Source organism: Hibiscus syriacus, unplaced genomic scaffold (genome assembly GCF_006381635.1).
Source record: "Hibiscus syriacus cultivar Baekdansim isolate YM2019G1 unplaced genomic scaffold, ASM638163v2 tig00112206_pilon, whole genome shotgun sequence".
Classification (NCBI taxonomy): domain Eukaryota; kingdom Viridiplantae; phylum Streptophyta; class Magnoliopsida; order Malvales; family Malvaceae; genus Hibiscus; species Hibiscus syriacus.
The window spans coordinates 890,245-916,412 of NW_024063267.1; the positions used below are offsets into that span (position 1 = coordinate 890,245).

Consider the following 26,168-nt stretch of genomic DNA (forward strand, 5'->3'; position numbering starts at 1 on the left):
TGAATTTTTTTTAAGTTTAGAAAGATTATATTTAATTCAAAAATAGATTTAACTTTTAAGATTAAAATTTATACTTAATTCGATCGAATATATATATATATATATATATATTAAAAAAAATTCTTTAAAATATATATTTGACACCTTAAAATATATTTTTTTTAAATTTGACACCCAAAAATAATTTTTTTGACACCATAAAATATTTTTTTTAAAAATTTGACACTTCAAAATAAATGTTCTAACTCTGCCCTGGTGTTTAATACTTAAATTTATCAGTTTTGATCCGTTTTATTACCTAATTTTTTATTTTTTTTCAAATGCATACATAACGTTTAGTTTTTGTTTCATTTTGATACATCGCTTTTAAAAACTTAACTGCATTTGTAGGGATAAATTACATCATTCAACACTTAACTATCTTCTCACTCATATTTTGATACTAAAATTTAAAAAATTCAATTTAACTACTTAACTTTCAAATTACACCTATTTTAAACAGTCTAATTTATTTTATTAATAATTTTTGTGACATGAAATTATTATTATTATTTTATTAATATATAATTAAAAAATAATTTTGAAAGTTAGAGTTATTAAATTAAAATAATTTGAAAATTATGTAATTAAATTAAAAAATTAAACTTTATGACCAAATTAGAAATGAGAAGAAAATTGAGTAATGAATGATGTAATTTATCTATTAAAAAGAGGTCACTTACAAATCACCCGTTAAATTTATAATAAATTTATAACTGTAAGATACTAAAACTAACTAATAATTTAAGTATTAAACATGTAATTTAACCTCGAATTAAATGTTCATCTCTATTGGTTATCACATTCCCCCATTATAAATAAAGTATATGTTTCTTGTTTGCTCCTGAAGCTATACAAAGGAGTAAGCTAGCTCGTAGTTCCTTCTTGCTTTCCTAATCATGGCAGCTTCCTTTCATAGTTCAGAACCGGTTCGGAGTAGGCCGGAAACCCAAGCTGTTTTCGAAGTCGAAAGACATAATCCGATACAAGCTAGTAACACTGGAGGCCTGAGTAACCGGTTCATGGAGGGTGGCGGCGTTTCATTGACTTGGGACGATTTGTGGGTCACGGTTTCCGGAGGAAGATCGATCCTTCGGGGCTTAACTGGCTACGCCCGCCCCGGCGAGCTCTTGGCAATAATGGGTCCTTCCGGTTGTGGCAAGTCCACGCTTCTCGACACCTTAGCAGGTAAAATTCATTAAACCAGTTCCATGAAAGTTCATTCATGGTGAGAAGTACAGATTATCAGTTTTTTTTTCATTTACAGGGAGACTGGGTCCAAACACAAGGCAAGCAGGAGATATTCTCATCAATGGCCGTAAACAAGCCTTGGCTTATGGAACATCAGTAAGAAGAAGATAGCAACAAATTTTGATTAAAAAAGTCATCTGTTTTTCTTCATGCAAATCATATTTACTGCAGGCGTATGTAACCCAAGACGATGCATTGATCACAACACTGACCGTAGGTGAAGCTGTTTACTACTCGGCTCAGCTTCAACTGCCTGATACAATGACGAGATCGGAGAAGAAAGAGAGAGCCGAGATGACAATAAGAGAAATGGGATTGCAAGACGCCAGGAATACTCGGATCGGCGGTTGGGGGGCTAAAGGGCTGAGCGGCGGTCAAAAGAGAAGAGTCAGCATTTGCATCGAGATCCTCACAAAACCAAAGCTTCTGTTCCTCGATGAACCCACCAGCGGGTTCGACAGTGCCGCTTCTTACTACGTTATGAGCAGAATAGCCAGCTTGAACCAGAAGGATGAAACCGGAAGAACGATCATCGCTTCAATCCATCAGCCTAGCTTTGAAGTGTTTCAACTATTCACCAATCTTTACCTTCTATCTGCAGGCAAAACAGTATATTTCGGTCCTGTTTCTGCATCAAATGAAGTATGTTATTCTCCTTTTCCTAGTACAATAATCCCACATCGAATTGACATACTTATCCGTCTTGTTTTCTAAAATATGGTCTAGTTTTTTGCCTTGCCCCAGTCTCCAGAATCCATCTGATCACTTCCTCAAGACCATAAATAAGGATTTCGACAAGGTATGATCTGACCCTTTACTCGAAACGACTATTTTTTTACATTCACAAGACTCGAAACGACTAATATCTCGTACAATTTTAGGATATCGAGCTAGGATACGCGAACGGGATCCCGACGGAGGAAGTGATTGATATCCTAGTGAAGTCATACAAGTCTTATGATGTGTACCAAATGGTTCAGCATGAGATTGCTCAGATTTGTAAACAGGTTTGGGCTAATAGCAGCAACTCGTTGTGTTTTTTCTATATGGAATGACAAATAAATGGTACTCCATATTGTTAGGGTGGGGAAGCGTTGGAGAAAAACAAAAGGCAGTCCAAGTTCTTCACCCAGTGCCATGTCCTGACTAGAAGATCTTTCGTTAACATGTCTCGTGATCTCGGCTACTATTGGATGCGTCTGTGCATCTACGTCGCGTTATCCGTTGTCCTCGGCACCGTGTTTAGCCACATCGGGATGGACGACGGATCTATTCAGGCTAGAGGTTCACTGATAATGTTTGTGGCATCGTTTCTAACCTTCATGGCCATTGGTGGATTCCCTTCTTTTGTTGAGGAAATGAAGGTTTGTGATCGTTTTCATCGCACTTTAATAGACGATTGTATCGTCGTCTGTCCGTCGAATATTAATTTTTCGTTATCGTTTTAGATATTCGAACGCGATAGACTAAACGGGCACTATGGAGTGACTGCCTTTGTCATTGCAAACACATTATATGCTCTGCCATTCTTGGCAATGGTGGCACTGATTCCGGGCGCGATTACCTACTTCCTTCCGGGACTTCACAAGGGATACCAACACTTCTTGTTCTTCGTAACGCTTTTATTCGCTTGCATGTTGTTGGTCGAGAGCTTAATGATGATCGTCGCCAGTTTGGTTCCGAATTTCCTGATGGGAATCATAGTAGGCGCCGGAGTTCAAGGCCTAATGATATTAGTCGGCGGATTCTTCCGATTACCGACCGATCTCCCGAAGCCGGTTTTGAAATATCCCTTGTACCACATCGCCTTCCATAAGTATGCTTACCAGGGATTGTTTAAGAACGAGTTTGAAGGCATGACATTCCCTAATGTACAAGGTGGAACGATTAGTGGTGAAGAAATCTTGAAGCATACATGGCACTTAGAAATGGGATACTCTAAGTGGGTTGATCTTGCTATCTTGTTCGGAATGGTCGTGTTCTATCGGCTTTTGTTCTCGGTCATCATAAAGACGACGGAGAAGGCGAAACCGGTGGTCACGAAATTCCGGTCGGCGGCTCACAAGGAAAGAGTGCAGACCATGGTAAATCCATCGGCCACACCTCTTGATGAAGAGAAGAGACAGTGCCAGTAATCAGTTTGTATCACTTTCTAGGATAATTTCGTTAAAGAAATCGTTACCTAAATGTAATATTAGCTTTGTTGTTAAGTTTATTATAACATAAAAGTGAAGATTCGCCGTAAAATTTTTAGGGTAAACTACACGTCTTTATGACTAAATTATCAGTTTTATTTTACTTTAGTATCTAAACTTTCATTTCTTTTAAAATCACACTTAATGTTTATTTTTTGTTTCATTTCAGTACCGCCGCTAAAAAGTTTCATGTCACTGCATTTTATTATGAGTAAATTACATCATTCATCATTTAGCTATCTTTTCATTCTTATTTTGGTCACTAAAGTTTAAATTTCTTAAATTTAACTACGCGACTTTTAAATTGTTCATGTTTTAATCACTCTAATTTATTTTATTAATAATTTTTATGATACAAAAATTATTATTATTATTATTTTATTAGTATATAACTAAAAAATAAATTTGAAAGTTATAGTGATTAAATTAAGAGTAATTTGAAAATTAAGTAATTAAATCAAAAAAACTAAATTTCAGTGATTAAAATAAGACTGAGAAGATAGCTGAATGATGAATGATGTAATTTATCCCTAAAAAAGATGTCACGCACAACAACTCTGTTAAATTTTTAATGATGAGGTACTGAAACAAAAAGTAAACGTTAGATATAATTTTGAAACAAATGAAAGTTAGGTACTAAAACAAAATAAAATTGATAATTTAGGTACTAAATGTATACTTTACCCAAATATTTATTTTTAAAAAAATTTAGGAGTAATTAAATTAATAAAATTTTATGATTAAGATTAATAAATTCTAAATTAACGAATAAATCTTTGAATATAAGTTGAAAAATAGAAATGGATGATAAAATAAAAAAATAAAAAAATTAAGAATCCTCGTACATTCCTATAATTGCATGTCTTAAAATTCTTAGCAGCCAGCCCTTAATATTGATTTGAACGTTGAAGGACTGAAACATGTGGATGTGGATGTGGATGTGGATGTGGATGTGGATGTGACTACTAAAAGTAGAGTTCAAATCGAAAAGAAACAAGTTACTTAATGTTCTTCTATAAATTTTCAAATATAAAAATCGTTAAATAACATTTTAGGTGAGGTCCCCAACTATAGGATACTACTTAATTAAGTCCATCAACTATCCAAAGTCACAAAATGGTCACCTGACTATTTATTTTGTTATGAACTCGTCTATTTCCGTTAGAAAATTGACGGTATTCTGAGATGAACGTTAACATGTTGACTGTTATATGATAAAATCAGATCTCAGAATCTTAAACGACTATTTCATAATTTATAATTAAATTTAACAGAAATTTAAATAACTCGACTTAAATTTTTTTAAAATCAAATTTATATTATAAGATAACATTCATCAACTCAAATAACTTTCATTTTTTTAATCCACTCAACTCCACTCAAATGTTGATTCCTATTATAAAGGGATGGGACCTATTGTCTATCAAAATTTCAATTTTGAAAGGAGATCAACCACCACCATTGCGGCTAATGAATATAGCCACATACTAAATCGCATGAATCACGTGTGATAATGACCTCAAAGGAATATGTAACATAGGGACTTGAATTAATTCAACCTAAAGTTGACAATAAGTGCTTCTAATTTAATAACACCATAGTGGGGTCAAATGAATATGCACGAATCAATTATTTCTTGAGGATTCAGGTTCGGAGCACCATAAATGTTAGGGGTGTGAACGTTCAATATCAAAAGATTAAAAGTTTTTTGTAAATAGATATTGCCTTGTACTTACCCCAGATTCATAAAAAATGTATGAAATAAAATATTGGAATTAAAAATCGTATATAAACATTCTGAAAAGATAATAATAAATTTGCAACCTATACTTCATAAACTTCTCTCGAAAGATTTTCAATCAATTTACAATAAACACTCAAATATCATTGAAGGTGTTGTTCGAATCCAGGAGCTCTAGAGATAACAATCGCCACTTTAACTATTGAGATCGTTCGGTTCATGTTTAGAATAATCTTTATTAAGAATGAAAGACAATGGTTATTAGAAAAACTTCAGGACGGGATCGCGGATGTTGATGACATTATAATCTAATGTATTTTCTAAAAATAACTAAGATTTTAAATTGTGGACGTAATTAGAGTGTCACCGTGATTTTGAAAAATGTTACGATACGATTGTTATGTTGTGTTACAATCGTAATTTGATATTATAGTAGGCATCATTGTTGTTTCTTTTCTTTTTTTGTCCTACATGTATGTATGTACGTATGTACGTATGTACGTATGTACGTATGTACGTATGTATGTATGAATGTGTCATAGGCATCGTTGTTATTTCTTCTTTTCTTAGTCCCGCATGTATGTGTATGTGTGTGTTTCCACACTTACTTTTATTATTAGATGTGTAAAAATAAATAATTGAGATTAGTAGTAAAAAATAAAAAAATTAAAGAAAATAAATGATTTTTTCTCAAATTAAAAGTTTTTATCTCAATTACTAAATCTAATTAATTTAATAATTTAAAAACAATTTAACTGTATAAATAGATTTTAACTGATATAACGATCTTAAATATGAGTGAAACCAAAAAAAATTACATTGTGTATTTGTGGGAATGGACTTAAGGGAGACGACTGAGGATGATTACCTCCTTAAAATTTAAAATTCCTATATATTTTAGATTTTTTTTCTTTATATTTTTATTGATGCTCCTAAAATTTTATAAATTCATCGTACTTTAAAATTTTATAAACTTACTTCTAATATAAAATTATGTATCCATCTTCGTATTTTTGAATCCTCGCATATTTGGATCCGTTATTAGGTGGTTTATGTAAATAACTCAATAAATGTGTATCATATTTAATTTAAAGTTCGATAAAAGGGCAAAGGCCTACAACTATCTGGCTTTGTAATAATAGTTTAATGGATAAATTACGTGTTTAGCATCTAAACTATCAGTTTTGATTTATTTTAATATTTATATTTTCAATTTTTTTAAAATCCTATTTAAACTTAGTTTTTATTTCATTTTAATACAGTCTTAAAACTTTAGTTTTTGTTTCATTTTAATATTCTCATTCAAAATTTAACATTAAGTTTAAAAAAAAAGGAATTTAAGTACTAAAACGAACTAAAACTAATAGTTCAAATATTAAACGCATTAAGCTTTTAATGACAGAGTACTAAAATTAAATAAAAACTAAACTTTAGGAATAGTTTTGAAAAAAATAAAAATTTAATTACTAAAACGAATAAAAACTAATAGTTTAAGTACTAAATGCATAGTTTACCCTTTATATTATCACACCTCTATTATACGTTTTATTATGTATTGTATTTATATCATATAGAGTTCTACATGTTTATGTCATGTGTCATATTATATATTCGAATCAAGACCAAAATAGAAATAGTTATACAAGGAATAATTGTACCAAGATGATCAATAGTCCTATCCTATCACACAATATGATTCTTCTGGTTCACATCCTTCAATGGAGGAGCAAGAGTCTGCGAGAATCAGTACACCATCGAGAATACGAGGCATGGAGGTTCGGCCAGTCGGAGGACGGGCAATACGCGAAGTGGTGGAGCCAAAGGGAGAGTATCTGCTCTTGCTCCTCGTGTTCTAGCATTCCTATGCTCTCTTCCAAGACCTTCTCTAGCTCGGCTCTTTCGCTGATGCCGAGCACAGGAACGTCGGTGCCGTTGCAAGCTCGGCAAAGCAATGGCAGCCATGACTTGAGCATCTTCTTCTTCGTTTCCCTCCGGTTATCCCCATTGCCTTCTCCGGTCTCGTCCAGTGCCATATCCATCTCCATTGCCCTCGCTTGTTTGAACAAGAAGGCTGCACATTTGAATCATCACACGGGAAAAAAACTCGGAGCATCAGTGTAATATTTTGAAAATTTCGAACACATTCGGATTTAACATCAAATAATTTAGTTTTTCTTCGACCATTAAGACGTATCGATGCGAAAGTATCGAAAATAATATCTCGAAACTAAAACTAAACATTAAACATTCCAAGAACATTATCAATCGACATCATAGTTTATATGATGTCACATCATAACATTTCTCAAGATCATCACTCATAAAAAACAACATCGTAACATACAAACATAATACATTTATAATCGAGACATAGTAACGATTACTGTGACCGCAATTTTATAATATAATAGACATTCTTATTCAAATCAAACCTAACAAAGAAGAAAGGGCAAAACGTACCGGAAATCTTAACAAGGGAACCCTGAACCCGCGGCTCAGCCGAAAGAGAAAGCGAAGCCAGGTTTGAAGCAGTCGCCCACCGCTCGACGGCTTCTTCCACAAACCCACAACCAACCATCTTCTCCGCCAGCCAAAGAAGCTCGGCCGCCAGCTTCTCATCCGAATTCCCAGACCGGTTCACGTCCTCTCTCCCGTTGCCGTTCCCTCCTCCCCTGGACCAAACCCCATCCCCAACCGATCGAAACGTCCTCAAAACCCTCTTCACCAAATACTGAACCGGAGCAGGTCCGGCTCCATCAAGAAACCCAACCCTATCTTGCCACGATTCAACCATCGTAGTCTCGAGGTGGCAAAGGGTCCTCGAAAAAGCCGAAGACAAAACCGATCGGTTCACTTCACGCAAACCGTGGGTATCCGCCCTACGATTCTCTTCAATAAGCCTTTCCGCCAAAGATCGAACAATCGCGTACTTCCTCGAACTAACGGGAACATCATTAACAATAGCCAGTACCTGCGACAGCGCACGAGCAATCCCGGAATCGTCAACCCCAGAAGCAACAGCGTAACGATCGTTTCCTTTCAAGGGATCAAACGCAGAAAACTGGGGTTGGGATTTAGGGGGTAAATCGGAGACGAAAAGGAAAGAAAGTAAGCGAAGGAAGAGGAGAAAAGACGAGATAAGAACGTAGCGAATGATTTCAAGGGGCTTGAATCTCTCGGCTAAGTTGAAGAACGATTTGTCGGCATGAAGGAAAGCTGAAGACGCCATGGACCGGAGGAGCAAAGGGGATATGATGGATGGACCGTTTTCCATCATGTCCATGTCCATGGGTGGTCTTTTCTTCTTCTGGGGAGGAGGGGAGGGTTAAGTTTTCGTATCAATGGAGAGAATATTCGAGATGGGGAAGAAGGAAGAGAGAAAAGGGATGACGTCTTCGGGTTTTGTCTGAAAGTGCGTAATTTTAGTAATTGGTGGGCTGGAAATGGAAACTGATGAATTGTTTCCCTATTTAGACGGTGGTTTCGTGGGCTAATATAATACTTGTCGTCTTATGAATCACGAATGATTCATCAACCCAATCTGTTTCTCGTCAACGTCACACAAAATTTAGGATAAAATATACAAAAAGTCCGATATTATTATTAAATTTTTTTATTATTAAAAATTATAAAACAATTTTTTAATTATAAAATATTATTTTGTTGAGTTATTTTATTATTAAAAATTTTAAAATAGTCATTTGACTATTCATATATTTCAAACTCTCATTTTTTTTAAAAAATTGATGACATTATGTCGAGTGATCATTTTGTAATTTTTAATACTCGAGTGACTTAATAAAACAGATCTTAAAGTCGAGAGATCATTATATAACTTTTAATAATCAAGAGACTTAATAAAATATTATCCTAATCAGAGACTTTACCCAAAATTTTAATATGGGAAATTTAAATAATAAATTACCTTCAAAATCAAACATTACATTATTGTTTTTAAATAAAATAATAATATATTTAATTATTATTTATGTAGTTCATTAAATTCTTTTTTATTTTATATAAAAACAATTAATCTAATAAGATAACCACTCCATAATTCAAAACCCAGCATTGAATGTTGACACGTTTCCACATAAGAATTTGTTCAATGAATCTTTCTTACCAGAACTTTCGAAAACCCGCCTCATGTTTCCGCGCCATGCAGGTTAAGAAAGTATTCACCCCACCATTTACGCACAAGTCCCTAGTACGGTAAAAACATTAATTTTGATACACTTTTTTATCTAAATTTTTAATTTTTTTAATATTATATGTAACATTTATTTTTATTTCATTTTAATATTTACGTTAAAAACTTAACATAAAATTTTAATTTTTTTTTTAAATTTTAGATAATAAAACGGACTAAAATTAATAGTTTAAATACTAAACACGATAAATTTTTAATAACGAAATACAATAAAATAAATTATAATTATAAAAAATTAAAAATTTAGATACGAAAAAAACAAAAGTAATAGTTCAAATACTAAACACATAATATACCTTCTATTTATCTATATATATTCTATTGAGAGTGCGTAATAAAGAGGAAATTCATTATTAACAATTTTCTTTTTTAATTTTTTATATACTCATCAAATTAAAGTCAGATACCATATAATAAATTTATTATGAGAATTATTTTTAACGTAATTTATTAAATTCATAATATCAGAATTCAAATATATTCTCACAACATCAAAATTCTAACTTGTTTAATTCATATTAAGATTCAAAGTTTTAATTTTATTTAAAATACCTAATACTTTTTCTCATTAGACCAATAGATAGTTAATTATTTTTTTTCTTTTATTTACTCTTTGAAAAAATAGAATTTGTTCTTCCAGATCTTTAAAATTTTAGTGTTCTAGAGTAAGCACATTTAGCCCATTGAATAAATTGCTCATCTTTGTCCCTTTATATCTCCTTAGGTCGTGGATTCTAGACCCATTAGAAGCACTCCCCTTCTTTCCCTCCTCTCTAAGTAGGATTAGGATTAGATTTTGAACTCGTCAAAAAGAATTTAGTGTTCTAATTTTTCACTAAACAATACTGAATCACTACCGCCTCGTTTGGTTCTAACACAATGAAGAAAGCATATTCCAAATATAAACTTTGGGATTACATTTTCCCCCTTTTCAACATGAATGTAGCACTTGAATAGGTTTTCATTGCATACGTGACTCTCAACAACATTGAACAAATCCAACATATATTGATTACAAAGAAACAATGTGTCCAAAACTAAAATTACAGCCATCACCCTCGAAACAATATGTGCTTTCTCACTTCGATTTTCAGTATATCCAAAGGGCCGACATTGCATAAAGATTGCGCATATCTCAAATCGACGTTCTTTCATATTCGTTAGATGAGATAAGAAGCAGAGAAGGGGAGTATCAACTAACCAGTTTTCTTAATCTTTTCTCTGCAAGGTTAGCAACTTTGTTTTGTGGCTCTAGAACCAGTGCGTGTTTGAAATCTGCAAATGCCAAAAACAAAACACTGCTTAAGGGCAGCACTATGGGTTGAATTCGAAAACTATAAGATGAAAATAGATTGTGATGGGGGGGAAAGAAATTTGTTCTAGGATCAATTATTAAACTATCTTCATCTCTCTCACACTTACTGCAGATTCGAACAGCATATAAACGAGTTTGGGCTACAAATAAAAGGGTAAATCTGTTTGCAACCCATACATGTCCACCAATATGTATCGGGAAAAAACTATTTGCGAGATGCTCCATGAAACTTATTCCTTATGTATGGTTCTATTATACCCGTATCAGGTAGCAAACCCGGTATGAACAGAATGGACCTACCAAAATGACGAGGAATAGGAATTCTATCATCTAAACTAATTTTCCCATCTTTATCCCAAATCTAGGAAGTCCAAACACTTCATAATTTAGACGAAAGAGAAGAAAATAAAAGAAAAACCTGAAATGCATAATTAGTTGTATTTATCAATAATTTTAGTCATATGGGTGGAAATGAGTCTCTTATCACAGGCAAAGTGAAATAAGCACCATGAAGTATACTCACCTTGAAGGGCCTCTTTATAACAGAGTAGTGATGCTCTGGCCGTCCCACGTCTCAGATATTCCTTCACATTCTGCACAAAAGTGTTATTACTCAGACTAATAACATCACTCGAATGCAGCAGCTTTTTTCTCATGTGTGCATAAAAAAGCTCAACATTTCAAGTTTAAAAGATAGTTATTTATTGAAGAGCACCATTGACCGTCACATGTTTTCTAAATTCTATATTACCTTTTTGTCAAGTAATATTGCCTTATTGCAGTCCTCTTCAGCTTGCTGTGAGCTGCATATCTGAAAATCAGTTTCATTTCGGAGGTATGTGAACTGAAAAGAAAGCAATAAAAAGTGGCAACAAATCTTAGAGACACTATACCATCCTAGTTCCAAGTAAGCTGCTGCCCGGTTGTTATAGTATGTCGCATTTGTCTCATTCAACTTAATAGCTTCACTGTAGTAATTAACTGCCTTGTCCCATTGCTTTCCCTTAAATGCAGCATTTCCCTGAAATGGAACTTGTCATGAAAAAACTTATAACAGCAGACCTTTCCTTGACTAAAACTCAAAGCAAACAGAACATACTATGATTTTAAATCATAACCAGTTCTGATTCTCCAGACACCGAAACTTGAAAAAAAATGTCTACTAGGATTTTATGCTGAAAATTCTACTTTTGATCCTGGTCACAGTTGCTGTTAATGAACTTAAGAAGAAATGACATATCACAAACACGAGAGGCTTGGATGCTACATTGCTCAGAAAAGTTGCAACATAAAGAAAGAAGTTGAACAAGTGATAAGCAAGAAATAGCAGTTATCCATAATTTCTTTACAGGTTCAAGAACTCAACCATCCAAGTAACAAGGCATTCTTCCTATTGTTTCTCGTCTAGTGTAAAACAACTTATAAATGGGAAACAATACAAATATACAAACTATGACATCATTCGGACAAGTTATAATCGGATAAGGTGCAAACTGACTCCATCAATAAATAAACTCCATGGCGCTGTTCATATTGGCAGAAATTTTGTTTGGCAAATCAAACAATTCAGATATTGGGAGATGTTGGTAAAACCTTCTCCTTCAAGAGTTCAGAAGCATCCATATTACCATTGACATCAGGCAATGGTGCTGAATTGGATGCAATGCTCACTTGGTCTTGCAGAGAAGTATACATATCCAAAACTGTATCAAGAAGAAATTTATCTGCTCCATGGTATGTGACAAATGAAACTGAAATAGGACAACCATCATGCTTTCCTAATGGAACAGAGACCTGGGAAGAGCATGTAAGGTTAAATAAATGACTGATATCCAAGCTACAAAACAACATACAAGATTGAAAACTTAAGCCAGGTAACATCAAAAGCCACCTGACAGCCCCCGGACATGCTAGCAATGCTCAATAATGTGCATGCTCTGTCATGAAACTCCGTGGAATGCCCTTTCTTTGAATTAAGCTTTAGTAGAGGATCTGCAATTGTAGGAATCACTAATATCCCATCATCCTGAAACAAAGAGGACAACTTGGTTATGTGAATGTGAGATAATCCAATTCCAGGCCATGGTCCTATCATCCGAGAATTTTGGGCCCATTAAAGTACAACCCAAATTAAAAAGTGTTATGCTGCTAATGTACATTAGCCATTTAATATATGTAAATTTTGATTCGATCAATTCTAGCAATCTCGCGTACTATTCTTCTGGCCGGTTCTATCATTTCATTTATGGCAACAATTTCTCAAATATCAAGTTTTAGGTTCAAGATCTTAATAAGATGATGGTTGCTCCTGTTTCATATTAAAAAAAAGCAAAAACTATGTTTTCATTTATAAGTACAAGGCGAGATAATTCTAAGAAGTTAATAACAAAGCTGTCCTGGCAATAAACAGGGAAACATATTTGTATTATTGCATATGGCTGACATTCTTATAAAAAAAACAGAAACAGTAATTAACTATAACAATGGGTTAAAAAAGCTGAACACCTTATGAGTGGAAACAAAATCGAAGCAAAAGAAAGGGGGAGGTAGGAGAAGAATCTGCAACACCTTTAGAAGACTTTGCACAGCAGCCCGCATCTCAGTCTTGACCTTGTACATATTTTTTATATTCTCATATGTAGTGTTGATTGCAGCGAGAACAAGATGAGAAACCTCAGGTCCTAGTCTTGGTTTTACATCTTTAAACCATTCTTCATGGTTTGCTTTAAACTCATACCTGAAAAGTAAAACTACAAGCTATTAGGAGTGTTGGTCTGTCTACAAACCCAGAAACAAATATTCCGCACAACAATGATTATTATAATATCCCAATTGAAGGATTGCAACAAGTGAAGCTGGGGGAAGAGGTATCTGCTCCAGCATGTAATGACGTGTTATTCTCAAATACCTTTGTAATGACACCATCACAGAAGAAAGAGCTACCAAAGCAGAAATTTCATTTTGTAGGTTTGTGGAATGTTGAAGAAAACCCTTCAGGCTAGGTACATTTGAAGCAATGAACTGAGAAAAGTTGACATGCTTTGGAGGCTGGTCTGTACAATTAACAAGAGGTAGACACGTCAGGAAGTAAGATTCACACCATTGAAACAGGAGAGGTAGCAAGTAGACTATGATCAGGATTTTCACACCAAAAACTAGGCAACTGGTATGAATAAAATTGAAGGTCATGCAACTTACATCCAGAAAGCTTTTCAACTGCTTTGCTAACAACATGCACAGTCTTTTGCCTAGGAACCTTTGAGAGCTGGAATAAGTCATCAGCAAAGACAAGTTGCCTTCCCCTTCTAGGTTCCACTGCTTTTAGTTGAAGTAAAACATGCCCAACATGATGAAGAATAGATGCATCACGAGCAAAACATCCTTAGACATGATAAATAACAAAATCAGTAAAAAGAAACAAAGGAAATCTTGAATATGGCAATGTGAATTCTCCAGAATTTTAATGCCAAGAAAGAAATTAGAATCTTAAATTGCCACTAAATATTTGAACTGGGAGCTCTTATAATAGAAGAGCAACATGTATGCCACAAAACCTAGAGGTGCATTGCACTTTTTTAATGAAGCGGTATCAACCCATTAATAGATCACACATTCAGATGCGCACACTTCAGTTAAAAGAAAAAGTAGGTGAAGACAAAGCGAGTTGGCATAATAACTCATACTAGCTAAAAATATCAACAGCTATGATCTGTACGGAAGGGCAACAAACATCTTAACAATCTAAATAAGAATGCTGTATTACAGTACCAATAGCATCCAAACTTTGTGAAATGGGAACAATTCCAATCGTTGATACCGCTCTATGAGATGGACGGAACCCAATAATACCACAAAAAGCGGATGGAATCCTCATGCAGCCAATTGTGTCAGTACCTACAAAGTCATCAAAATAGAATTATATGCAAAGATAGAACTAAGAAGAACACAACCTCTATAATAAGAAGATTCAGCAAAACAAGTCTACTAAAAGCACACACCTTGGATGGAAATGAAGAAGAAAAGGCTATGAAATTCCAGGCTTCGTTCTAGGAACCACTACTGGGGAACCATTTATTGATTACTTAGAAATGTAAAGGACTGAAATTACCTAGAGCAAAGTCCACAAGTTCAGCAGCAACTGCCACAGCAGAACCACTTGAAGAACCTCCGGGAAGGTGTGACGGCATGATCGGATTTGTAGGTGTTCCATAATGCTTATTTTCCCCAGTCGTTCTATTAATATTTAACAAAAATAAGGGGGAAAAGGAACACTGAATACATTTTAACAAATACAATCTTCCTAGAAAAAAAAAACCAAGAACAAAATAAAAGGTTACCCGAAAGCCAGTTCGTCCATAACTGTCTTGCCAACACATTTAGCCCCGCTTTTCAACAAAGCAGTAATCACAACCGCCGTCCGATCAGCAGGCTCGTGTGTTCTCTTCCAATCAGGATTCCCAAACCCCGTCACGTAACCCTTCACGTCAAATCTGTAGCAACCAATAAGAAATAGATAAAATAAGAGAGAAAACATAACCAAGGGAGAAAGACAAAGTGATGAAATGAAATTACAAACATATCCTCGACGGCAAACGTGAGGCCCGATAACGGAAGTTTGGCGGCGGGAGGTGGAGGATGCGGGAAAGGAGTCAACTCGAAGCGTTCGAGGAAAGCGCGAAAATCCTCTCTGTCGATGATCATCGCTTTTCTCCTCCTCCTACGGGTCTCCGCCACGACTATGATTCCGGCCACCGTTATTCCCGCCACAATCCACACCTTGGGGTTGCAAGCATTGGTTTTTATTAGACTCAGCGTCTTAGACATGATCGGATTCGAATGGGAAGGAAAAAGGAAATGGAAAGAAAGGGTTTTGGGAGGGTTTTAACAAAGGGTTTTGTTTGTCAAAGGAGAAATTAAATTTTGATACCGTAAAGGCGTGGACGAGCCCATTCGTGGTTAAGCAGCGCGTAAAAAAGACGCGCCGGCCTTTCTGCTTTTGTAGGTATGGAAATTTTGAGTGCCGTATCGCGGTTGTTTATTTTATGTGTTCACATTTTTAAGGTCTAATATCTGTTTTGGCCCCTGTATTATACACATATTCTCATTTTCCATCCAAATTTTTTTGGGTAAACTACGCGTTTAGTATCTAAACTATCAGTTTTTATCCGTTTTAATACCTAAATTTCAATTTTTCAAAATCATATCTATATTAGTTTTCATTTTAGTACCAAGTCGTTAAAAACTTAACACGTTTAGTACCTGAAATATCAGTTTTGGTATGTTTTAGTATCTAAACTTTCAATTTTTTCCCAGAATTTAACGTTAAATTCTTAACTGATGTACTAAAATGAAACAAAAACTAAACGTTAAGTATGATTTTAAATTTTTTAAAAGTTTAGATACTAAAATAGATCAAAACTGATAGTTTAAGTACTAAAACATAATTTACCCAAATATTTTTTCACTTTACCCCTAAATTTTCATTTCATTTATCATGTTATTAATCTCAATTTTCTGTTTGAGGAAATGCTATGTGATTTGTTCACAAGATATCACATGTAATAAGGATACGGATGACAATTTGACCCGACCTGATTCGATGGGATTAACATTTTTTTAGAAGAATTCAGGTTATAATTTATAAATGCTTCGGAATTTAGACTGAAAATTCTTTTATTCGACCTGAGATAATAATGTAATTTTTCTATATATTTATAGATAATTATTATAATATTCATCTCTATATTTTTTCCAATTAGATCTATACTTTATTGAATAAAAAATATTTTATATTTATGTCATATCGAAAAGGATTTAATCCTAGAATATTTAATCAAATTTCGAATCGAATAAAACTCCTAAACTCAGAATGATTTTAGTGGAGAAGATCTCGGATCAAGTTAACCAAAATCTCACTTAACTCGACCTATTGTCATCCCTAGAAAAAAAAAATTAAAAAAAATATTACTTGTGCCCCCATGCAGGATGGAACTGCAGACCTTCAGTTTACAAGACTGACGCTCTACCACTGAGCTATAGGGGCTTTGACGAAGCAATGGTTTTAATGTATTAATTCACGCAAAAATCAACATAAAACACATTGATGTTAACGATTACCAACCGTTGATTATTACCTTCTTGACATTCTTTTCCACCAAATGGAGATGATATGTAAATCTACAACTTTCAGCAATATGCATTTTCTAATGAGACTGCTAGTTGGTGTTTACCCATTGATTCGTGTTTTAGCAATCGAGGAACTGTTCTTCCGTTGCGTTTCCGGTTTCGCGTTTAACCCTTGAAACGAACTACGATACATGAGATATCATCTTTACTGTCTCGGTTCAATGCCTCGGCCATTAGCTGTTTGGCTGCTCGCAGCGGATCCTTGGTCTTTTTCGCAATATCGACGGCTTCTTGGTTGGACATGGCCTGGATAAATTTGCAGACAAAAAATGAGAACATATAAACAACAAATTATAAATTGTTGGTTCGTACAGAGAGAGACGTGGATCACCATCCATAGTCCATCACTTGCAAGGATGAGAAGTTCGGTATCCGAGTCAACATCAGCAGTTTTCATGTCCGGATCGGATCGGAGGTGTGATTTAAGATTCTTGTCTCCAAAAGCTCGAGAAACAGCAAGTTGTCCGTTCACTCTTGCAACATCCCCTGTGAAAGAACGCAACAAGATCCATATTCAATCAACAACAGCACCAGTAAGTCGTTATCATACAAAATTTTAGTGCCGATTCATCTGCATTCGGAGGCAATAACTATACCGATACAGAGCTGATTAGTTTCGCTCAGCGATATTAGAAACGAATTTTCCTTAAAGAGAAAAACAGACATAAGCACAGGGGAGTTGTGAAAGAACCTGGCATGTTTGAGACAAAGCCACCTCTGTTCTCGATGCTTCCACGCTCTGTGTTCGGCTCATGATCAATACTCATCTGTATCGCCTGCCCTTTCTTGGAGAGAACAGCACGCGAATCTCCAATATTGGCAACCCATAATTTCTGCCCATCTATCAAAATTGCAGTGACTGCCGTGGATCCCCCTCGACCCAAGTCGGGATTGTGTGAGAGAATCGCTTGGTCCGTCTTCTCGTAAGCTTTAGAGATGGACCTGCCAGGATCGGTCCAAAATTCTTCCTGCAAGTTATTGTATGGAACAAGGACATAATTTAACAACCAATTAACACAGCCCGGAATTCGGTGCTATAATAATAAGAATCACAGAACCATCATCTCAGTTTATTATCCCCGGTATCGCATAAGGCAAGTTGGAACGATTCTCTTTGACTGTGGTATCCAAAAGCCCCTAAGCCCTTACGAATTATTAATATCGGATTAATCTATAACTCACATCGTTCAAGATATTGGAAAACAAATGCTTTTGCAGATAAGATGGTACACTATCTCCCAAATGGCCATCATATATAGCAAAAAGTCCGAGTTCATGTCCCCGAAGCTGAGCAAACTTTGCAACATGATAATCCTCCATGGGATGATTGGCTTTGCCTTTCGCTAGGGCGAAGCCATACTTGACAGGGCTCTGATGGCTTCTACCCTTTCCAGAGCTACATGAAGAACGTCCTCCAACAACCTAAACGATAAAAATAGTATCTTTAACGAGATTTCATACTTGATGTGTTAGAAAAGGAACCGGAAACATGATTCGACAGGAGGAAATGTGCAATAAAGAACTGCAACCAAGTTATCATCTTCCTAGTACCAACAAACCCTATCGGTGAAAAGTTTCAAAAGAACCTATTTTCATGAGATCGACTACGATTTCGAAGATAATAAAACTAAAAAACTTTAAACTGATTCCCGAAAACCATGAACCACCGAAACCAGGAAGAGCACTCTCTCAGGGTAAGCCATTGCTGTGTTGGTAAATGAAACAGCATTTGCACAACAAAAGCTCAAGGCTAGCGATGTTCTCCGATGCTTTCGACAGAAACAATAAAGGGAATACAAACGACGGGTAATGCAGGTAATAACAACCCAGAAAAGGTTTGATACTAAGCTAGCGATTGCTTATGCACTCAAAGTGAAAGAAACACAGAATCTTGCATGAAATCAAAGGTACCACTAAAACTAGATATTGTCCTCACAAAAACCTAATCAAAATCATCAACCAAACAAATCCAATCATATATAAACAGATGATGAAAAAAATCTAAATTGAAGGGACTGAACTGAATACAAGCTGACCTGGGAATATACAGAGTTGAAGCAACACAGATTATCCATAAAATTCAACCCCTCTCCAGATTTCTCACCTTCTTCAGCTATCACTCAACATCCAAAAGAAATCAAAATTTTCCCCAGAATTCCTCAACCTGCATAATCAAAGAAAGAAATTTTCTTGATCATCAAAAACAGGCACAGCACAACCCTCCACCAACAACCCTAAAATCCCTACAAACAGAAAATCAATACAAAATCATGAAATGGGTAACTCTGAATTCCATCAAAACACTCAAATCCCCAAGAAGAAAAGAAAAGGCAAACAAACCACGCAGACTATTTCCTCTGTTTTCAACAGAGAAGAATAAGGACAATACCTTGAAAAGGAAGCAAGAATGAAATGAAAGTCTTTGGAGGGGCAAGGGGAGAAAGAAAGTAAACAAAGTGTATGAGGAAAAGGCAAGAGCTTGCCCTTATTGACTTTTGGTTTGGTTTTATCTTCTTTGTTTACTGAGTACAAAGAATTAAGAAAGGTAATACTTTTCTTTTCTTTATCTTTCTCAATCTCCATTAAATTAGTGGTTCACAAACTGGTTATTTGGAATCCTTGGATCAGTCACCAACCTCTCGAAGTGGAATTCACTTTGAAGTCAGCTCATTTGTTTAATCTTCAAGTGGCAAACAACAAGATGATACTACTGCATTTGGATATGTAGAATATAAATACTTGAATGCTAAAACTAATGCTAAACAGTCATTTTTTTAGTTTCAAATTGGTTTTTCAACCCAAATAAATAAGGGTTAAAGTACATAAATGTTCTTTAATTATAACTATTAAAAATTATAAAATGATTATCTAAATATATATATTAATGTTTTAGTATGTTCTAATTTTTAAAAGTTATAAAATAGTCGCTCTACATTTATTATGTTCCAAATTCGTGTTTTTGTGTTAAAATATTGACAATATTCTAAGTTGAACGTTAACATGTTAGCTGTAATGTGATAAAATTTGATCTTAGAATCTCAAACGATTATCATATCGATGTCATCATGTTTACATCCAACTTAGACAACTATCAAATTTTTAACGAAAAATGATGAATTTAAAACATAATCAATAATCAAATGACTATTTTATATTTTTTAATAGTCAAAAGACTTGATAAAATAACATGCTATAACCAAAGGCTTATTTAGGAATTGATTCTAATTAATGAATTGATGGGCACAAAGTAACTAGTCAACTGTAAACCTGAGTCCTGCTCTGTGCTGATTAAGGATGTACCAAATAATTTTCTTCATTCATTTCTTATCTAAAGTTATTGGTAAAGAGCAGTGGATAGAGACCGTATGCTACAATGCAATAAATCTTGCAAACAATCAAACACATAGTGTAATACGCATCAAAATACGAGTTAAATATGTCACTTTAAGTATTTTATAAATATTCATTGATTATAAATACTTAAAATTTTGTTCTATTGTAAAACATTCCATTATTAACTTTACAATTATTCCATTAATCGTGTAAAATCATAAAATAATAATTACCATATAAATTAAACTTAATTTTAGGCAGAAGTTTAGTAGTTCAATAGTAAATAATACTATTTAAAAAACTGTCTAATTTTAAAATATTTTTTTGTTCTCGTAAAATATAATTTTTTATCTAAAATGTAAAACTTCGATTCATATTTATAACTCTAATAATATATCTTAGACATTTCTTATTCGTATACATATCATCTAAAAAAATAAAAATAGTAGGATGTCATTAATGATACATGTAATTGTTATTTGTTGATTGATGCCAACTCGACTCCTTACTTCACTTGTCATTCTTTACCTACGCGTTAAAATTATCACACGCTAAGTATTCATTTAGTGAGACATTATAAACAAACTAAGGTGACATAAAATATTAAACAACTTAACAACATTATAACATTATTTTTCTTTATATAAAACTTAACTTAAAATATCATAACAATTCAAAACATTAAACTTAAATTCAAATAAAATTATTAAATATCCAAATCGATTTATTCAAGCCATATTTCCTTATCAGATATCTGAAAATTATCATATTGTGATTTTGTCAAAACCATGAAAATCAATAATAAACATAACAATCATGTCATACTCTATTTCATTCAAATACTTTTCAGAACTTTCTTATTATATTCTCATTTTCTACTTCATATTCATTCACATATTCATTTTCATACTCCATGTTCATAATAAATAATTTCAGATTTCACAATTTATTTTCTAAATCAAAACTTATTTTTAGATTCGTAGCTTATTTTCAGATTCATAACTTATTTTTAAATTTCATAGTTTATTTTCAAATTCATAGTCCAATGCATATCTATGAGAATGTAAGGTACATGAGTATAACATAAGGTGCACACATGGCACTTCGCGATACCAATTTTAACTAAAACATATAATACACTTTAAGTGCAATCATAACATGAGAACCAATCGTACATATCATAATGTACACGAATGTAACATAACTTATCTAGAAAGTACTCAGCTTAATGTCACGACAAATGTACATACTACTCTCAATGCAACATACAATGAGTTTTTCCATTAATTATTATATATTATTCAATTATCAAAGATATCAATATATCAACATATCCAACTCTTCATATCATAACATAATGGGCAGTTCATACCCTAAACATTTCATTTCCACATAACATTTATATATCATAATCATCGTCAATTATCTTTCTTCAACATATAAACATTATATTCGTCATGCAATAAACATCATAATGATCACACTAATTGTAATAAAGTTGACTTATTTCGAACATTTATAATAACCTATAACACTATAATATAGGAGTAACATGAAAACATAATTTATGATAAATTTTATATGCTGACAGTATGCACTACTTGTAATAAAATATTATTCTATATTAATCTACAAACTTAAAAATTATTCCGTTTATATCACTAGAAACTAGAGTCGAATACGAATATAACTATATAAGGCATTTTTTCTAGTTTATCTTATACAATTTATAGTGAGTTTTCGAAGTTGACATATAAAAGTTGTTTTGAACAGAATCTGTTGTCTTACTTTCTGACCTATCCTCAATTAAAAATTCATATCTTTTTGTATACCTATAGAAATTAGTATTCGTTTGTTTTAAACGAAACTATACTGACATATGAATCCAACGATGTAAAAATTGTCCTCTAATTATTTATATATAATTTATGATAATTTTCTAAATTTACTGCTCAGAACACAAATCAGTCTCTAGGATTACAATCCGTGATTTTCCACCATGATGCTAGCTTAGATAGAACTTCACGAAGGCACGGTTCATGATCCGCGTTTTCCGTCCATGTCTGCAAGTCGCATATCCTAAAACATGTTTTTTTATTATTATGTCAGAATAAATACTAAATCAATAATATTTGAAGAAATGATGTCTAACAGATAATTATTGATTGTTTGAGTGATTTTTTTTTTTTTTTGGTAAAAATGCCATTATTTTACTGGAGCAAATTAGAAGCCACGTCCGGGACGATCGTTACTTTCAGATATCTGCCCACAGAGGTGACGCGTGTAAGTTAAACACTGATCCTCGACGTCAACAACACAAGTTGTTTTCTTGTGATATTAATTGCTATTAAAAAGAATTCCCATAAGATAGGAAAATCCCAGTGGCAGGGACGTAAATCTTAGGGAAAATCAAGGGTTATAACAAAATGTGAGCCGCTATGAAGTACATGATACATAAATAAACATATATACTTTTGGTTAAATAGCGTCCTCTTGATTTGGAGGCTTTCTATCACAACCGTTGACAGTGAACAAAAATATCTTTGACAGATACACTAACAATGTTCTCACCCGTAGAGAATTTTGATCATCGAATGTTTCCGCCACACTCCAGCGATATTCGCGGGTAAACTATGTGGTAGTACAAAAAGACACAACATGTTTTCGCCATTGCTAAATCTCAGCCCATCATAAAATTTCTTGCCCCCCAAGTAACGGCAGATCAAGACACGAGTAAATCGATTAAGATACACCGCGAAACACCGAATCATGAACTGTTTCCCCTCTTCTCCATTCCTTCTTGATCATTCTCTTTCTTCTACCCTCCAATTATATATAATCGCCATCCCTGCACCATTCCATTGCATTTCAACAAATTCACAACGAGGAGGAAGAAGAAGATGAATCGTTTTGTGGTGAAGTCGGTGATGCGGGGCCTAATCAATGGCCGAAGCTACTGCAGTGGCGGCAGCATAAGCGGTGGACATGCGTACAGGTCCGCCATAGTTGGGAGGAGCTTGCAATTGAGCGGACAACATAACGGTGTTACGTTTGGTGGATTTGAATGGAGAAGGATGATGAGCTCTGCTCCTGCTTCTGTGGAAAAAGCGACGTCCGAAAGGGAGGAGAAAACCGAGAAATCGGCGGCGGAAGAGACGAAAGGGAAGGAGGTGGTGACGTCGAGTTATTGGGGGATTTCAAGGCCGAAGGTCACCAGAGAGGATGGCACCGATTGGCCTTGGAATTGTTTCATGGTACAGTACATTATTTTTCTTTAGTTTTAAACTTCGATGCTCGTTTTCTTTTAGTCATTTTGCATTTCTTCCCCTTTTCTTGGATCAATTCCGCTGTTTGACTTTCCAATTTCCGTTTCTGCCTGAATCTCATCTCTTAACTTCCTATTCTGTTGATAAAAATCTAAGGTTTTGTTAATGATGCCGTCTAAAAACAAATTCAACAACGATTTCTCTGTTATTTTTCTAGTTATTATTTTTCTTTTCGCAGATGATTTAAAGATCTGAAATGAATAAATTATTTTAATCAAATAGTAATTCAGCTTTAGAGAAACATTTTCACGTTGCAGAAAGGTTTTTAGAGATTTGAGAGATTTCCATTATTCCTTAGTTTTGATTTAATTATCTGTCTTGTTTGTTTGATTGTACTTTTTTATGTAGCCATGGGAAACTTACAGATCAGACTTGTCAATCGATTTGAAAAAGCACCATAAGCCAAAGAACTTCATGGATAAATTTGCTTACAGGACAGTCAAGATCCTCCGCATTCCCACAGATATATTCTTTCAGGTTTTCCTTCTTAGCTACCTTCACATTAATCTGCTTAAGATTCATGTTTGTCTCGATATACTTAAGTCAAGCTCCTTTGAAATGCCAGAGACGGTACGGCTGTCGAGCTGTGATGCTGGAAACAGTGGCGGCTGTTCCCGGCATGGTCGGAGGGATGCTTCTGCATCTGAAATCTCTCCGCAAGTTCCAGCAGAGTGGAGGTTGGATCAAAGCCTTGCTGGAAGAAGCCGAGAACGAGAGGATGCATTTAATGACGATGATAGAGCTTGTGCAACCCAAGTGGTACGAGAGGCTCCTCGTTCTTACTGTACAGGGAGTCTTCTTCAATGCCTTCTTTGTACTTTATTTGCTTTCTCCCAAATTAGCACATAGAATTGTTGGGTATCTGGAGGAGGAAGCCATTCACTCATACACAGAGTATTTGAAGGACATTGAAAGTGGTAGAATCGAAAACGTTCCGGCCCCTTCCATTGCAATAGATTACTGGAGATTGCCTAAAGATGCTACGCTGAAGGATGTTATCACTGTGATCCGTGCCGATGAAGCTCATCATAGGGACGTAAACCATTTTGCTTCTGTAAGTATTACTTTCCTCTATCACTACTATCGAGACCAAGCAATATTTTTAAATTTTCATATAATCTAGTTAGGGTCAGGTATGGTTTGAGTCCGCTTCTAACCACTACATGATGATTGTGTATTCTTGTTCCTGCTGCCATGATTTGGATGAATTAATGGGGTTTGGATCTTGTATTGCAGGATATACATTTTCAGGGTAAGGAGCTGAGAGAAGCGCCTGCTCCTCTTGGTTATCATTAAGGTCTGTGGAGATTCTTTCAGATACTAGTGCTTGTGTTGCATATTTTTCTTCTTGTATATCGATGGGACCACGATTACTATAAAGATGAATCAATAATCCACAAAATGGATGAATTGTATGACAATTATAGCTGAAGGCATGGCTATTGAGTTTAAACAGTTTATGGACTGACATTTTAGGGTAAACTACACCATTGATCACCCAATTATTACTATTTTTTATTTTGGTCATTGAATTACTTTCTCTGGTTTATAATTCTGATCTTTTTTCTTATTTTCGGACAAAATTATCTCATGTTCTCATTACTTTTATCATAAAAAAGGTTATAATATGTTCCATACATTTAAAGTTTTTTTAAATTTAAAGTATGATTCTGATTAATTGGTCCCTAAACTACTACATGTTTTAATTTCATTCATAAACCATGAGTGTCATTTTAAATTTGTCTTCAAACTATTGAACACTTCAATTTCATTCCAAAACTATGACCCTCATTCTAAATTGGTCCCTAGACTTTTTAAATATTTCAATTTCAAATTATACATATATACTAATTCTATCTCTTGTTAATTAAATCGTTAGGCTAGGTTATATTATTATATATTTGATAAAAACCAAAATTTATGTTAAAATATGGTTGAAATTAATTAAATATTTGGATTAATTTGTTAATGAAATTAAAATATTTAAAACTTTGGGGTTCAATTTAGAAAGAGGGTAATTGTTTAGGGATGAAATTAGAGTGTTCAAAAGTTAAGGACTAATTTAGAATGAGAATCCTAATTTGAAGATGAAATTAAAATATTTAAAAGTTTAAGGATTAATTTAAAATGAGTATTATAATTTGGATATGAATATTAGCTAATCCTATTCCCATATATAATGGGGTGACGTAAGGTAGTAGGTTGTTTCTAACGCCATGTTGAGAATAGTTTCTGTGGAAGACCTTCGGCAATCAGAATTATGAATTGTCCACCGTGTAGATATGAATGCCAAGGATTAATAAAAGGCAATATATAAACGTTTTAAACTTTCCCTTCAGTTTCTTTTGTAATTTTTTCAATTCACGAATTTTGCAGGTTAAACATAAATATGTTTAATTTTAATTTGGCTTAATACAAAAGTAAGGGTATAAATTATATCTCAAATTATTTTTTTGTATCTAAACTTTTTTTTTATTAAAAATAGGAGTCTAATGTTTTTTTCATTTACACCTTTAGGTCTCTACATTTAAAAAAATTCATTGAGTGATATGTGTTATGTTTCTTTTTTATT

The 26,168-nt window shown here is 34.0% G+C and overlaps 4 protein-coding genes, 1 non-coding gene and 1 pseudogene across 7 annotated transcripts; 2 read left to right on the forward strand and 4 right to left on the reverse strand.

Moving 5' to 3' along the window:
• The first annotated feature begins 938 nt into the window (after positions 1-938).
• Positions 939-3,425, forward strand: LOC120175514 (annotated as a pseudogene).
• Positions 3,426-6,843: 3,418 nt separating this feature from the next.
• Positions 6,844-8,649, reverse strand: LOC120175401. The gene is made up of 3 exons (XM_039182026.1): positions 7,687-8,649; positions 6,947-7,297; positions 6,844-6,897 (listed from the first exon to the last, which is right to left on the reverse strand). The coding sequence occupies exons 1-3, from the start codon at positions 8,513-8,515 to the stop codon at positions 6,893-6,895; spliced, it is 1,185 nt and encodes a 394-aa protein (XP_039037957.1). The 5' UTR covers positions 8,516-8,649; the 3' UTR covers positions 6,844-6,892.
• Positions 8,650-10,516: 1,867 nt separating this feature from the next.
• LOC120175400 (outer envelope protein 64, mitochondrial-like) lies at positions 10,517-15,645 on the reverse strand. Of its 3 annotated transcripts, XM_039182023.1 has the most exons (13): positions 15,328-15,645; positions 15,089-15,241; positions 14,860-14,984; positions 14,520-14,645; positions 13,950-14,132; positions 13,660-13,804; positions 13,320-13,488; positions 12,643-12,777; positions 12,345-12,545; positions 11,645-11,772; positions 11,503-11,554; positions 11,275-11,344; positions 10,517-10,711 (listed from the first exon to the last, which is right to left on the reverse strand). In XM_039182023.1, exons 1-13 carry the CDS (start codon positions 15,573-15,575, stop codon positions 10,629-10,631), a joined length of 1,818 nt encoding a protein of 605 aa, XP_039037954.1. In that variant the 5' UTR covers positions 15,576-15,645; the 3' UTR covers positions 10,517-10,628. The 3 variants fall into 3 exon arrangements, with proteins under 3 accessions (XP_039037954.1, XP_039037955.1, XP_039037956.1); XM_039182024.1 differs by lacking the exons at positions 10,517-10,711; positions 11,275-11,344 and having other exon boundaries at positions 11,547-11,562; XM_039182025.1 differs by lacking the exons at positions 10,517-10,711; positions 11,275-11,344; positions 11,503-11,554 and having other exon boundaries at positions 11,668-11,772; positions 12,380-12,545; positions 15,328-15,644.
• Positions 14,147-25,066, forward strand: LOC120175403 (ubiquinol oxidase, mitochondrial-like). The gene is made up of 6 exons (XM_039182027.1): positions 14,147-14,158; positions 18,717-18,739; positions 23,155-23,524; positions 23,945-24,073; positions 24,162-24,650; positions 24,833-25,066. Exons 3-6 carry the CDS (start codon positions 23,171-23,173, stop codon positions 24,890-24,892), a joined length of 1,032 nt encoding a protein of 343 aa, XP_039037958.1. The 5' UTR covers positions 14,147-14,158; positions 18,717-18,739; positions 23,155-23,170; the 3' UTR covers positions 24,893-25,066.
• On the reverse strand, positions 16,723-16,794 carry TRNAT-UGU. The gene has a single exon. It is a non-coding gene; the product is annotated as a tRNA-Thr (tRNA).
• LOC120175406 (probable protein phosphatase 2C 9) lies at positions 16,905-19,432 on the reverse strand. The gene is made up of 6 exons (XM_039182029.1): positions 19,327-19,432; positions 18,974-19,101; positions 18,120-18,359; positions 17,629-17,905; positions 17,269-17,423; positions 16,905-17,183 (listed from the first exon to the last, which is right to left on the reverse strand). Exons 2-6 carry the CDS (start codon positions 19,010-19,012, stop codon positions 17,043-17,045), a joined length of 852 nt encoding a protein of 283 aa, XP_039037960.1. The 5' UTR covers positions 19,013-19,101; positions 19,327-19,432; the 3' UTR covers positions 16,905-17,042.
• Positions 25,067-26,168: the final 1,102 nt, after the last annotated feature.

Excerpts from the sequence above, each read along its gene's own strand:
- LOC120175401 (XM_039182026.1), bottom strand. The coding sequence starts at position 8,515 with ATGGACATGGACATGATGGAAAACGGTCCATCCATCATATCCCCTTTG. Across the intron at positions 7,298-7,686 it reads TTCCCTTGTTAAGATTTCCG|CCTTCTTGTTCAAACAAGCG; the intron begins GTACGTTTTGCC and ends TCAAATGTGCAG.
- LOC120175400 (XM_039182023.1), bottom strand. The coding sequence starts at position 15,575 with ATGTCTAAGACGCTGAGTCTAATAAAAACCAATGCTTGCAACCCCAAG. Across the intron at positions 14,133-14,519 it reads ACAAAGTTTGGATGCTATTG|GATGTTTTGCTCGTGATGCA; the intron begins GTACTGTAATAC and ends ATCATGTCTAAG. Across the intron at positions 12,546-12,642 it reads GCATGTCCGGGGGCTGTCAG|GTCTCTGTTCCATTAGGAAA; the intron begins GTGGCTTTTGAT and ends TGCTCTTCCCAG.
- LOC120175406 (XM_039182029.1), bottom strand. The coding sequence starts at position 19,012 with ATGGATAATCTGTGTTGCTTCAACTCTGTATATTCCCAG. Across the intron at positions 17,906-18,119 it reads TTTCCAATATCTTGAACGAT|GAAGAATTTTGGACCGATCC; the intron begins GTGAGTTATAGA and ends AATAACTTGCAG. Across the intron at positions 17,424-17,628 it reads CTTTGTCTCAAACATGCCAG|GGGATGTTGCAAGAGTGAAC; the intron begins GTTCTTTCACAA and ends GTTCTTTCACAG.
- LOC120175403 (XM_039182027.1), top strand. The coding sequence starts at position 23,171 with ATGAATCGTTTTGTGGTGAAGTCGGTGATGCGGGGCCTAATCAATGGC. Across the intron at positions 23,525-23,944 it reads GGCCTTGGAATTGTTTCATG|CCATGGGAAACTTACAGATC; the intron begins GTACAGTACATT and ends TTTTTTATGTAG. Across the intron at positions 24,651-24,832 it reads ACGTAAACCATTTTGCTTCT|GATATACATTTTCAGGGTAA; the intron begins GTAAGTATTACT and ends CTTGTATTGCAG.